Below are 14,372 nucleotides of genomic sequence, written 5' to 3' on the forward strand. Positions count from 1 at the left end.
GTTTGGTGTAATTTCGAAATACGTAGAAGTCGATGTATTGTAATAGAAGATTCGCCACTCATTTATGGGTGAAGGTATTCTTTGTGATATGATGATTTATTAGTGCAAAAAATATGTGATCAAAGATATGTATATTATAGAAAGATATTTATTAAATATTTCTCAATACAATAAATGTCAAAAACCCATATGACAAAAGTAAGTTGTCTTATGGCTAACTACGATTTCGTTAAAATCCACATTTTCCTTGATATCATCAGTCGTCTTATTTCTTATCAGAAATCGCAATGCAACAGACTGTTGTTTTAGCCATTATTTCTTTTAATAATACAAATATATATTTGAAAATGCATTTTTTAGGAGAGCAGAAATATATAGAAAAATCAAACAATTTAACATTGCAAAATAGAGAAAAGGCACAAATTCTTTCACATAAAAATTTGAAATTAAAATTATTTTTTTTTGCATATGTACATGAAATTTCACAAAAATAAAATGTTAAAACATTAATATGTTGTAAAAGTACTCTGGAAAAGATCAAATTGATGCGTAATTATCTTGAATCACCTTTCATAAATCAAAATCAAGAACTCATCATAAGTCGACCTCTTCCCTTACAAGGCCACATCAACAAAACATCCCTCAGAGAAAAATATCATCAAAGTTTTGGGTTCAAACCCCTCTCTTCTAAAATTATTCAAATCACGTAAATTTTCACCTTAAAAATGAATTCTCAGAGACTAACAAAAGATTTTCATCACCATCTATTTCATATGCGGTGTTATGAAATTAAGCTCCACCAGAGCCATATTTCTTTCCAAAGACAATCATCTGAAGCTTGTCATAACCTGCAAGCACACCAGCACCAGCTACAGCACGAAGGATGTTTGCACCAGCACCCTTGAATAAAGATTTAGCGCCCTCGTTCTTAAGAATTTGAGCAAACGCATCCATAGAGCTCTTGTATTTCACGGCTTCGCCGGACGTCATCATCATTCTTCTACGAACGGTGTCGATAGGGTAAGAGGCAAGTCCAGCACCATTTGTGATGAGCCAACCAAGTGCAAAGCTGGCAAAGAAACTATCCTGTAATCACGTAAACAAGCAAACCTCAGCAAAATTCTGAAGGAGCGAAATATCAATAAAAACTCACAGAAGCATTTCCAATTTCGTTAGGTTGGGTTTCACCGGTTTTAAGAATCGGATGCTGTTACGTATTTATAATTATTCTGAGAAGTATGAAATAGATTTGGTTAAAATAGGTAGCTACAGATGTTGAAACCCATAGGATTTAAAATTCTCCAACAAATTCATCGATTATATAGAATGAGTTACACATTCTTCACCCAAATTCTTCAATACGAACAAAATATAACTTCTTTAATGTAAGCCTGGTGAATGATATACCATACTAAAACTATCACAAGTCGGTGGAGACATACGAACCTGCAAGGATCCAGTCAGGACAACTGGCTTCAAAGAATCGTACATTCCAAAATACAGACCGCGATACACAATAATGCCGACACAGGAGATATTGAATCCACGGTAAAGACCAGCAACACCATCAGATTTCAGGGTCTTTCTATAAACATCAACCAAACCATTAAATTGCCTTTCGCCTCCCTTCTTTGCAGCCTTGGCATCATTGGCGAGACGAGTTCGAGCATAATCCAAGGAGTAGACAAAGAGCAGTGAGGAAGCACCAGCGGCACCACCAGATGCAAGGTTGCCCGCAAACCATTTCCAGTAGCCATCTCGATCTTTCTTGAAGTTGAATAGTCTCTTAAAGTAGTCCTTGAAAGCAAAGTTCAAAGCCTGTGGAACATGTAATCTAATCATTATTATAAACAAGCAAGCATAATACGAAAACGTAATGCAATCAATCTTCGTGACAGCAGGAAATCATGCGGTAACCTGAGTGGGGAAGTAACGAATAACATTAGCAGTGTTTCCTCTCCACAATGCTACAGCTCCTTCATCCTGCATGGTTCTTTTGAAACAGTCTCCAATACCCTTGTATGGTTCCGATAGCCTGCCTGACTTGATCATTTCATCTTGATTCTGGATCAAAAGCTTCACACGCTCGATGGGGGCGGCAGCAGTTTTAGACACAGCGGCCGAAACTCCACCCATGAGAAAGTCAATAGCAAAGCCAGCTAAGCCTTTCTCTGAAGGAGCCTGAACAAACACTGGTGAAGCATTTGCAGAAATCAATGACAGCTTCTCGGACCCTTGACAAGTGATAGGATACTTTAATCCTGCATTAGTATAAGTGTCATTGAAAAATCGCCTTTGATACATGACAGGCCTTTGGAATCCCCCGTATCGAGCTTGAACATCCTGGGAAATACTGGAACTAAGATGTAGTTGGTTAGCCACCTTCTGGATGATAGTTGGGTGTTGATGATTATCGGCCATTATAGCTGCAAATTAAACTTCTGCAGGGACGCAAAATAGATTTTCAACTAAAGGCAAGGATTACATTTCCACAAAATAGATGTTCAACTAAAGGCAAGGACTTCACTTCCAAGACAACGCTACTGCCAAGGGCATTTTAGCAGTTTATGAGAAAACAGAATACATCACAAAATTCAAGAGCTCGTCAATGCATTCATGAAAATCACATCAGTGAGAAGCACACACTACTTGAGATGAGAATGGCATGCATAATATATGATCAAGTTTCCAAATTAATCCTATAATACCACTTGGTTTATATTACATATTTGGATGCCTCACTTAAAATCTGATATCGAATGATGAATGGCATGCACATTGAGCAAATTGAGACAACATTGGCATAATTAAAAATCGCAACTGATATAAAAAAAAAGTCAAATGCTAGAGAAACTAGATAAGGGAGAACGTGGAAAAATCGAGTCAAATAAACAAGTCGACAAGATTAATCACAATAACCAACAACTAAAATATTGTCATGAGTTGGCATTGCAAGAAAGAGTTGCTAAGACCAAGACTTTCTTGATAGAGTATTGCAGCCAAAATTATTTTAACAAACTGAACGCCAACATTTGGCAGCACATTCCATAGGTTGACTTTACATATGAATCTGAGCATTCATGAACAAACTTGTAATTATAAAAGGCCTTTTGAATCGAGAAACAGTTATAGCCAATAAAAAAATCAAACATTAAACAGAACCTCCAAAATCTAACTTCTAGACGATGTATTAAAAGGTAAAACAAAAAAATACAAGATCCCAACTCAAGTTACACATGAGCAGAGAAAACAGAGATGGAGCTAAAGCAAAACATATAATCCAGATAAAAATAAAATACCGCAGTCAAAATAATTTGTGTACCAATAAGTAACAAGATAGATATCAGAGAACAAAATCAGCGTCAACAAGAAAGACTAACCGCAGATCACAATCATTTCCATACATCTACATCCAATCTTATGCGTCATAGAAATAAGATCTACACAACATAAACTTCAAGAAACGCATTCAGATCTAAATAAGCTAACTGCATACAGACCTTTCCTTCTCAGTAATTAACGTCGAGTACTCTCGGTATCCAAACACAGATCTAAAGTAATTCGAGTACTAGAAAAATATAAAACGCCTACTAAATTCATCTAAAAATTCTAATTCTAAATACAAAAAAAAAAAAATTACAGTACCCAACAGCGAAAATTTCGATGGATCCTCAAAAAATAACAATCACAGCGAATTGAAAACAATGGGAGAAGCGGTTTTACCTCCGCTCGACTCGCCGGGGATGCGGGAACGGAAATGAAAAATGGAGAAGAGCAGAAGAGGACCAAGTGCAAGAGATGTTTTTTAGTTTATATATAGGCTGACGGCTGACTTGCCCTATTCCAGTGACTAATTTATTTTGGAAAATTACAATTAGGCCCTCATATTTGTCCATAATTTTAGCAATGTTCCCAAAATATCGACACGATTCATAAAATGGAACTTTAGAAAGATTTTCTTGGGGTTTTTTTTAAAACTAATTTAACTTTTAAATTTTTTCCGAAAATAATGTAAAAAAAAAGTTTGCAAATTTACGGCAAACCGTGCTTTGTAAGCACGGACGCTACACACGTGGAGCATGCTCCGTGCTTTGGAGCGTCCGCGCGGAGCCGTTGGATTCTCCCACGTCTGGAAGTAGCGACGGTTTTATATATACCGTCGCCAATTGCGACGGTTTTTTTAACAACCGTCGCAAATGCGCACCGATCGGTATTATTTCACCGCTCGGGCGCGGTATGTTCTGGTGAAATAAGAGGGGTGCGAACCTGGTATTGGTGGCACGAAGAGAGAACCGGCTGTGGGGAATAAGTGAGAACGCGAAATGCTAAGCCGTGGCCTTCAGCTGATTTTTTTTCTCTGAAACCGTGGGAATTCTGAAAGGAAAAGGGATGTATATCGGCTGTGGGGGGGTTACGGGAGTTTAAGGGTTTACTTTATAATAATTAGGTAGTTAATCAAATAATTAATGGGCCTAATATGATAATTAATGGTTTGAAAAAAGTTTTAAGTCCAACAAGATTAAAAGTAGGTCTACTAAATCAAAACGCACTCCCGAAAAATATTTCGTGTTGAAAAATTTTGAAAATATTAGCCGAACTATTAAAAAGTCTTTTGGTTCGATAAAATTCGCGTACCGTTAAAAATAAAGTCATGTGGGTAAGAATACCCGGTAAAATCCCATTATTTGAAAAATCCACTTAAAACATCATATATTAATTTATAAAAATTAATCATGTATTAAAATAAATATCCTGAAAATTCTCCGGCCCCGTTCTTCGTTCGAGTGTGAAATACATCTTAAAAATCATAGTGCATTAACTGATAAAATTCATGAAATAAATCCCTTATCATGCAATAATTATGCATAAAATGCATGAATACAATTAAACACAAATTAATAAAATAAACATGCATTTCATATTTTAAAAGAATTTAATAAAATATCAAAAAAATAATACCGATCGGGCGCGTATTTGCGACGGTTGTAATAAAACCGTCGCAATTGGCGACGATATATATAAAACCGTCGCAAAATGCGACAGAGTTTTAAAAACCGTCGCTACTTCCAGACGTTGGTGGCTCCTACGGCTCCAACGTGGAGCATGCTCAGTGCTTCGTAAGTACGGACGCTGCTCTACGTGTGCAGTGATAAGGCCAAATCTTGCAAATATTTTAGGAATTTAATTTTATAATATTTGTCCTTATTTAGAATTTTTATCCCTAATTATGTGATTATTTGAATTAATAATTTTAGATTTTCAATAAAAGTGAAAAAGTGTTTAAATTGAGATATAAAATAAATTTACTAGATTTCAAAGGAAACAAAATACCAAAAGAAGAGAAATAAAATATTTTTATTCCTTGATGATATTGAAATCTTGAAAAATCTATGTAAATCTTGATAAATATCTTATATATACTTTCTTTACTTGACATGGGCTTAGAAGGAAAGAAAGAAGGAGGCCCATTGAGTAAGAATAAAAAGGAGAAGAGTCGGAGACGTGAAAGAGAGGCGCAAAACAAAAGAAAAAAAACCAGCGCGGAAGGGAGAGAAGAGAGAAGTGTATAGAGGGAAGAGACAGAAGAAGGCATCGCAGAAGGAGAGGGAATGAAAAGAACAGAACGTACAGGAAGAAAGAAGCGCAGAAGACCACGGAAGAAAGGAAAAGAATGGAGGAAGACAGAAGACAAAAGCTGGAGGAATTCCTCACACACACCTAAATCACACAGAATTCATCTTATTTATTTCTTTTTTTTGTTTTTTTCTATGAACTTAAATATGACTTTTCACTTCTATTTCGAATTCATGGAATAATTTTCTTTAGACTAAGATCACAATAGGGCCAAACAATATTTTATTTGATATTTGTTTTATTTTCAGTATATTATTTTTCTAGATTTTAATTATTGATTGATGTTAGTTTAATATTTCTTGTTAATAGCTTGATCAACTATTTACATGTATGTTGATTAATCACGAATCGGAAGATGATTGATTAAATATAGCAACAAAGACGTCATCAACACATGGTTAAACTGATTAGAAATAGTATTCGGTTTCAGTGTGCGATTTTAGGTGAAAACTGAAATTCCACGAAGATTTAATGCATTTAGATCTAATTAAATTCAATTAGAAATTATTGGACTGTTAGATTTAAATAGGTTTATTAACTCGAGGAATCGTTTAGTAAATAAAATTTGGGATTTCACCGTGATTGTCAAGAATTAAATAATTAATTGGATTTTAACACGTGTCAACATAGTAGAATTTGGTACCGTTGTGTGTCTTAGTTATTTATTTGAATTTGAATCTCTCCTTGATATTTGAATCCCTCATTTTTAATTGCAATTATTTTATTTAAAGTTTAGACTAATAATCCACATATCATCTTTTTATTTATTTTGTCTAGCTTAAGTCAAGTGATATAAATTCTAGTAATTAAATATTAGTCTCTGTGGGATCGATACTTGGACTCATCATCTATATACTATAACTTGACCTAGTCCGCTTGCTAGATTTATTCCCAACCGAAATCGTCGGTCATGCGGCGTCCGTGCTTACAAAACACGGTTTTCCGTAAATTTGCAAACTTTTTTTTTACATTATTTTTGGGAAAAAAATTAAAATTTAAATTAGTTTTTAAAAAAACCCATTTTCTTGCATTATCGAATGCTGCACTCCACCTTATCTAACTAATTTATTATTCTTACAATATCTTTGTTTATATAATAAAATTTAAAATTTACCATAAAAAACTCAAATCCAATATTTTTTATGTCAAAAATTAAATTTTTTATGCAAAGAAAAATTAAATTTATATATGTTAAAAAAAATTCACAGATTTTTAGTATATACAAAAAAATATAAAACAACAACAAAATTTAATATTATGTATATATATTTTATACCAAGTGGCAGAGTGATTGTTGAAACTCGAGTTTAATAATTTGAAAAATAGATCACTTTTTAAATGGTGAGTAAATTAACCAATTTTTTTTTTAAAAAAATCTTTATTTATAAAATATTAATTATTTCATCTCTAATTATTTATAAAACTTGTGTGAGAAGATTTAATGGGTCGTATTTTATGAGACAGATCTCTTATTTGGGTGATCCATGGAAAAATATTATTTTTTATTCTAAGAGTATTATTTTTTATTGTGAATATCGATATGGTTAACCCGTCTTACAGATAAAGATTCGTGAGACCGTCTTACAAGAGACCTGCTCTTAATATTGATAGTAATATGATTAATAAAATAATAATATAATAATAATAATAATAGTTATGAAGGAAAATTCGTGAATTTTTGTACGCAAAATTTTGAATTTGCATTCTTATATATATATATATATATATATATATATATATATATATACTAATTTGAAAGATAAATCACTTTTTATTTTCTCTGTAGACAAAAAATTTTGATTCTATACAAAATTTTCGAAAGATAAATTTCTTCATATTTTAAAAATTAAGAATTTTATAAATAATTGATCGACTCAAATTCGTTAATTTTCAAATATAAAAAATAAATAAATCGACAAATAAATAAAAGATTTTGTTCAAAATAATAAAAAAGTACAAATTAAAAAATTTACATAGGAAAATTCAAAAATTCATATTCCAACTATTATTATATTTTCTATTAATCATATATATATATATATATATATATATATATATATATATATATATATATATATATATATATATTCAAAACAAAATCAACACATATTTAAATAAATAAATAATTTTAGAGTGAGTCTCATGTGAGACCGTCTCACGGATTATAATCTGTGAGATGGGTCAACCCTACCCATATTCACAATAAAAAGTAATACTCTTTGCATAAAAAGTGATATATTTTCATGGGTGACCCAAATAAGAGATCCGTCTCACAAATAATACCCGTGAGACCGTCTCACACAAGTTTTTGCCATAATTTTTTTAAATAAAAAATTCAATTTTTTTAAAGTTAAAGTAATTAAAATTTTACAAATAAAGAATATTTTAAAAAAAATTGTTGACTTACTTACCATTTAAAGTTATCTATTTTTTCAAATAATTGAACTTGAATTTCAACTCTCTTTTTTGCATCTAGTCTTCTCATTTTATCAAAAAGATATGTGTCCAAATTCAATTAAATAATAACAATAATAATGAAAAAACAAAAAAAAAAAAAAAAAAAAAGAAACGGAGTGCCGTGTGATGCTGCAATTTTTTGCAGCGTTCGCTGTTATTATTGGTAGACGCCGCAAAATAGATTCCAATAGTGGCAGACACTGCAAAATATATTGCAGCGTCCAAACTACCATATATGATTGTATTTTGCCTTAATTTTTTGGAATCCCACTATCTATTTTATTTTAAAATAATTAATTTTAAAAACTCCAAGTTTTAGAATGTAAATATTTTTACAAAAATATATAGATTATTGGGATGAAAAAAATTTTGATATACCAAAATTTTATTAAGTTTGGGATAAAATACAAAATATATTAATAATTAAGATTTTTTTGTTAGTTTGTATTATATTTTGTATATATCGAGTGATTATTAACATGATGACTACAGTATAAAGATTTCATTTGAATCTATTTATATTATGTAGATAAACACTGAATATTAAATTAATTTATGTCTATTTTATTTTGAATAATTTTAATATTCAAATATATTAATTATAAATTTTATAAATATTTTAAAATAAAAATTTTGTTAGTAGATATGCCTCTTTTATAAGATATTATGGTTAATTAAAAAAGAATTGATTTTTAACAAAAACTTAAGAAAATATGTAATAAAAAAAATTAAACATAAGAACGAGAAATGTGAATTAAAATATAAATTAAGATGAAATAACTCAAAGTAAGGCAAAAACTTGTGTGAGACGGTCTCACGGGTCATATTTATGAGACGGATCTCTTATTTGGGTCATCCACGAATAAGTATTACTTTTTATGCTAAGAGTATTACTTTTTATTGTGAATATGGGTAGGATTGACCCGTCTCACGGATTAAGATCCGTGAGACGGTCTCACATGAGACCTACTCTAAAAGTAATAGTTAGTTTTTATCATATTTTGTGTATCTTTCTATATTAATGGGATTAAAAAAAATTAACTATAATAATTGTGACTACAAATGAATATACCAAAAATAAATACAATCAATCAAAGTGTATCATTGTCATTTTTGAGTATAAAACTTAAAAAAAAAAAAAAAAAAACCAAGGGCCAGAAAATTCTGGCCCTTGGATCTGCCCCTGCAGGTAGTGACTGCAGGGGCAGGGTCGAATTTTCCCTAGTATGGATATCAAGATGTGTATCCTAATTAATATACTAATAATGATATTTTTTTTTCTAAATTTTAAATTCAAAATATCAGAGGATGGAACGAAGAGTTTTAAAATTTATCATTTCCAATAAATTAATATCAAGTTCACACATAACTTTTTATATTTTAGCAAGAACAAAAAATTTGAAATTTTCGATTCGAGGAATGGATTGTAGAGCACGGAGAGTCCAAAATGATTTTGATACGAGAACACGTAATTGTAATCTTTTGGTGCGCTTTAAGTAAATTCTAGACTAATGTAATAACATGCATACTACGCTAGTCAGGTAAACAACACTGGACAAACCCTACGTGACAACCTCTCCGAAATAGTATTGTGGAGAGAATTAAATTCAAGATCATCTGTTAAGAGCTCATCCTACTCACCAACTTATACACCCTCTTGGATCGGAGGCGTCCAAATTATTCGATCTACTTATATATCATTATACTAAGATATTATTTAGCTCGCGAAATGAAATTAACATATATTGTGTGATAAATTAAAAACTAGGGATAACATAGTATTTTGTCATCTCAAATTATTATAAACACATGAGTTAAGTTAAATATGAGAAGATATAAAACTATTGAATCTCATTATTCGTGACCATGCTTAAAAAATTTTTGTGGTGATAATGTAGCAAAGAAAAACAAGTGAGCCTAAAATGTTATTTTGCATAGATATTGGGGGCAAGTGGAAGTTTCCAACTTTTATCGTTGCCCATTGGATGATCCAACGGTGGGGAGGATGCAAAGGGCAAACCATTGATTTGTTCAATGAAACGATGAAAATGACGAACTATGAAAAGTCATTTATTACTTTTCTGCTTAGGGTGTGCTTGGTTCGTGTGATAGGATAATTGCATGATTATTAATTAGATTGATAAATGTATGATAGAGGAGGATATGTATGTTGTGTGATATATAATATGATGTTTGGTGTGATTTTTAAATTTAGGACTACACGATTGTCAGAATTTCTATTCCCAAAATACCCTTCAACTTACGTTTTTCTTATTTTTATTTCTCCTTCCCCCTCGCCTACCCCAAGATCTGAACTTTTTCCTCACCTCAGAAAATTAGATCTGGGCGGAAATTACAGGTAAGTTTTTCTGAGAAAACAAGGCTCCTTAGGTGAAACCTTCGATCTGTAGATTACTTACTCGTGTTATGTGTGAGTTTTTTCGTGTTATACGATAATTTCATGTTATGTGTGAGTTTTTTCGTCGCATCATATCTGAGATGTCAACGTTGCTTTCGGAAGTTTGTGAGAAAGAACAATTACCTGGCAACACGGTTTTTTTAGGATATTTCAACATTGTGACTCGTCTAATCTCTTAATTCATGATTTAATTGAAATGGTTTCAAACAAATTCTGCAATTGACTTAGGCATTTTGATGTGGGTAATGTAAGAAGTTTCTGTTTCTGTGATTTGTTAATCAGAAACTTGTCTCGCATTTAGATCTTCATCCGCCATTTTAGCCTTCTGTTTTTAAAATTTAATTTCCTGAGATTCCGTCCGTTATGGATTGTCAGATTAATTTCAAAGATATGGTTTATTTGCGATACCTTATTGTTTTGAGTTGAATTTTGTCTTGAACAGCTGTTGAATTGCATGATGGAGTTGAAAACACCACCTGAGTGCGAATGTGGTAATGGGTTCATGATCTTACGAAAAGCTGGTGATTACGCTACCCGTCCTGGACACTATTACTACGTATGTCCAGCTGAGCTGAAACATCGAAACAAATTTATTTGGTACGATGAGTTCCATGGTACAAGTAAAAAAACTTCGGAGGAGCAGACGTACAAATCTGATAGCAACTCAACCCATGTCGGTGGTCGTTCGTGTCAAAGTTTTACGAACCAGTCAATGCACTCATTCCATAGGCAACATGCTTCTCCTTCGAAGCAAGCTCCCCCTTCTGGCACGAACTATGGGACTGACATGGACTATGGCATGTCAAGTCGAAGCTATGACTTACCAAGTCGGGGAATGAAGATCCAACCTTATAAACGTGATCACCTTTGTTGTTGTTTTGGGTTCATATGCGCGTTGGTTTGCGTAATTTTCTTCCTTGTTTTAGTGTTGGTCTGGAAATTCTGATACATTACTCTGCTATTGATGTACGTGTTTGTTTTGCTGTATGAAATAGGAATATATGAGGCATGATCATCCATATCTTTTGTATTTTGACAAGCATGTGTTGTTTGCTAGTGACAGGAACTAGTGTTGTACTGAATTGTACTCGTTCGTCAGTCGTAATGCTTGGATGACCGAATGCGTAATGTAAATCTTGTAAGCATTAATCTCTTCAATCACTCTTCGAAATTTGGGCTGTTTATGATAAATATTCCTTTCCTATTTTTATTATTGTCTGCTGAACAACTCACAATTCTTTATGATAGCCTTCATCTTCCAATTATAAATGCAAGGTTGATACGATATCTTGGTGTAGTCCAACAGTGTATTTTGCAAGACATGCCTATTTATCTCTTGTTTCTATCTAATTTCCTAAATATGTGAATGTAATTATGTGTCAACTTGGACATCAAATCGATGAGATCTGGTATCTTCTGTGATGGACTAGCATTTACTGTAGTGACCCGTTCCAGAATCACCTACTAATCAAAAACTAAGCATGCAATTAACCTAATTAATTATAATCAGAGATAACAGCGGAAATATGGCCAACAACAATAGTTATACAACCCAATCGAAATCGAAGTCTAGACTAACTCAAAATGAAATATCCAGTACAACCATATCGAATCAAATGGAAAACACTGAAAACTAAACCAACCAGCTACTCAACGTCCTCCTCCTGCTCCTCCTGAGCCATCCAACCTGAGGCCTGCCCCGTGGGAATGGGGTGTCCAAGAAATAAACAAAACCGAGGACGTGAGCGATAAGAACGCCCAGTACAAAAGTATGAGTATACAAACCTATATGAAATGCACATGCTATGATATGATACCAGGGTAGTCAAGAAACAGGAATCACAAAGGATCTCAAAATGCTCAGTCTAGAGGCGCCAAGTGGATAGTGCCGCGCGGTCCAACCTCTGGGTCACTGCATCCACTACAAGACAGACGTGGACCTAAAATGTCCCGGACCACCGAAGCCCTCCCGACCCGTCGGCCACTGTGTACTCTCGGTGTCCATGCGTCCACAAGACAGGGCTGAGCGGCCCCAAGATATAGCTTATCTCGAAAGAGATACAGCTCAACAGTAAATGCTATCTCGAAGGAGATACGGCTCAACATGATATGCAATATGCATCATAACTCGTGACATAATAGCATGCATCATATGACATATAACAATGCAGCAAATACTCATGCAACACATATATGAATGTATACTCAACCAGGATATCTCGGATAGTACTTTCGTACCTCTATCACAGCAAGCCTAGCCTTACGCAACACCGCTAATCAGGTCTAGCACAAGCCTACGCATCAAAAGCATACTCAATCAATACTACCATGCTCGACTATCAAAACCAGTACTCCCTAGTACTACCAAAGGTTTAGGGTTTACCTTCGTCCGTCGACAGCCCTTTGATGTCGATTGCCTTGAAACTCAGGCGCCGCTACGCTACTACTCCTGGCAGCTCTTGGCTATCGCTCGACCAACAACTAACCCTAGAAACCTTCCAAATCCTCTCAACTATGAGGCAAAATCATGAATTGGCAAGTCACAAATGAGAAATCCGAGCACTATTTATAGGCCATGTTCGGATCCTCCGAACAACACTTCGGAACGTCCGAACGCTACGTGTCCATTGGCTCTTGACAGCTCATGATCGGATCCTCCGATCATACACTTCGGACCGTCCGAACATGCATGGAAAAATGACGTGTCGATCAACACTTGACACCTATGATCGGATTCACCGAACTACACTTCGGATCGTCCGAACTCTTTGGTGCTTCCGAACCCTCTTCGGTCCGTCCGATCATGACCATAGCCAAAATTACACCTTAAACCTTCTTAATCACCATTACTCCGTTAATTACCCAATTTGGAATTCGGGCTACTACATTCTCCCCCCCTTAAAAGATTTCGTCCTCGAAATCAGGCTTAGAGAATGAACAAAACGAAATAACAACATCATTAATACATCTCAATTGTTGTTGAATACAACTGATACTATGATTACAACTGAAAACACAAACTTATACAAAGCACAACTCAAAAGAGCTCTGGATGCTCCGAACGCATACGACTCTCTAACTCCCAAGTGGCTTCTTCAGTGCCTCGACGCTGCCACTGCACTAAGACAAGAGGAATGATCTTATTCCGCAACACCTTATCTTTGCGATCTAGAATCTGAACTGGTCGCTCCACGTAAGACAAATCCGTATCAAGTTGAACTTCAGATGGATGTAAGATGTGCGACTCATCTGCTACATAACGTCTCAACAAGGATACGTGGAACACATCATGAATACTTGATAGGTACGGCGGCAACGCAAGTCTGTAAGCTAAATCTCCCACACATTCCAGTATCTCGAATGGACCAATAAATCTCGGAGACAGCTTACCCTTGAGACCAAATCTCAAAATCCTGCGAAAAGGCGAAACTCGGAGAAACACCTTCTCACCTGGCTGAAAATGAAGAGGTCGACGCTTTGTGTTCGCATAACTAGCCTGTCGATCCTGAGCAGTCTTAATCCGCTTCTTGATTACTGCAACCTTATCTATAGTCTGCTGGACTAACTCCGGTCCCTCTACCTGTCGTTCCCCGACTTCATCCCAGAATAATGGAGTACGACAACGTCGCCCGTACAACGCCTCAAATGGTGCCATACCAATACTACGATGATAGCTGTTGTTGTACGCGAACTCAATCAAAGGCAAATGATCCTGCCAAGCGGGTCCGAAATCCATAACACAGGCTCGCAACATATCCTCAAGCGTACGGATAGTCCTCTCTGATTGACCGTCAGTCTCCGGATGATAAGCAGTACTCAGACTCAGTGTAGTACCCAAAGCTGACTGGAAACTACCCCAAAA

The 14,372-nt window shown here is 34.4% G+C and overlaps 1 protein-coding gene across 3 annotated transcripts in view; it reads right to left on the reverse strand.

Moving 5' to 3' along the window:
• Positions 1 to 553: 553 nt before the first annotated feature.
• The window catches only part of LOC140830608 (ADP,ATP carrier protein, mitochondrial-like), a 30,613-nt gene continuing 16,794 nt past the window's right edge, over positions 554 to 14,372 (reverse strand). The window contains exons 1-4 of one of the 3 annotated variants that reach the window (XM_073194015.1): positions 3,724 to 3,868; positions 1,918 to 2,441; positions 1,447 to 1,818; positions 554 to 1,086 (exon numbers count right to left, since the gene is read on the reverse strand). In XM_073194015.1, coding sequence (XP_073050116.1) covers positions 790 to 1,086; positions 1,447 to 1,818; positions 1,918 to 2,421 — 1,173 coding nt within the window. In that variant the 5' untranslated portion in view covers positions 2,422 to 2,441; positions 3,724 to 3,868 and the 3' untranslated portion in view covers positions 554 to 789. Of the gene's footprint in view, positions 1,087 to 1,446; positions 1,819 to 1,917; positions 2,442 to 3,380; positions 3,404 to 3,723; positions 3,869 to 14,372 lie in introns of those variants that run through there. The other 2 variants (XM_073194029.1, XM_073194022.1) reach the window with 2 other exon arrangements.

This window comes from Primulina eburnea, chromosome 1 (assembly GCF_022965805.1).
Source record: "Primulina eburnea isolate SZY01 chromosome 1, ASM2296580v1, whole genome shotgun sequence".
Lineage (NCBI taxonomy): Eukaryota > Viridiplantae > Streptophyta > Magnoliopsida > Lamiales > Gesneriaceae > Primulina > Primulina eburnea.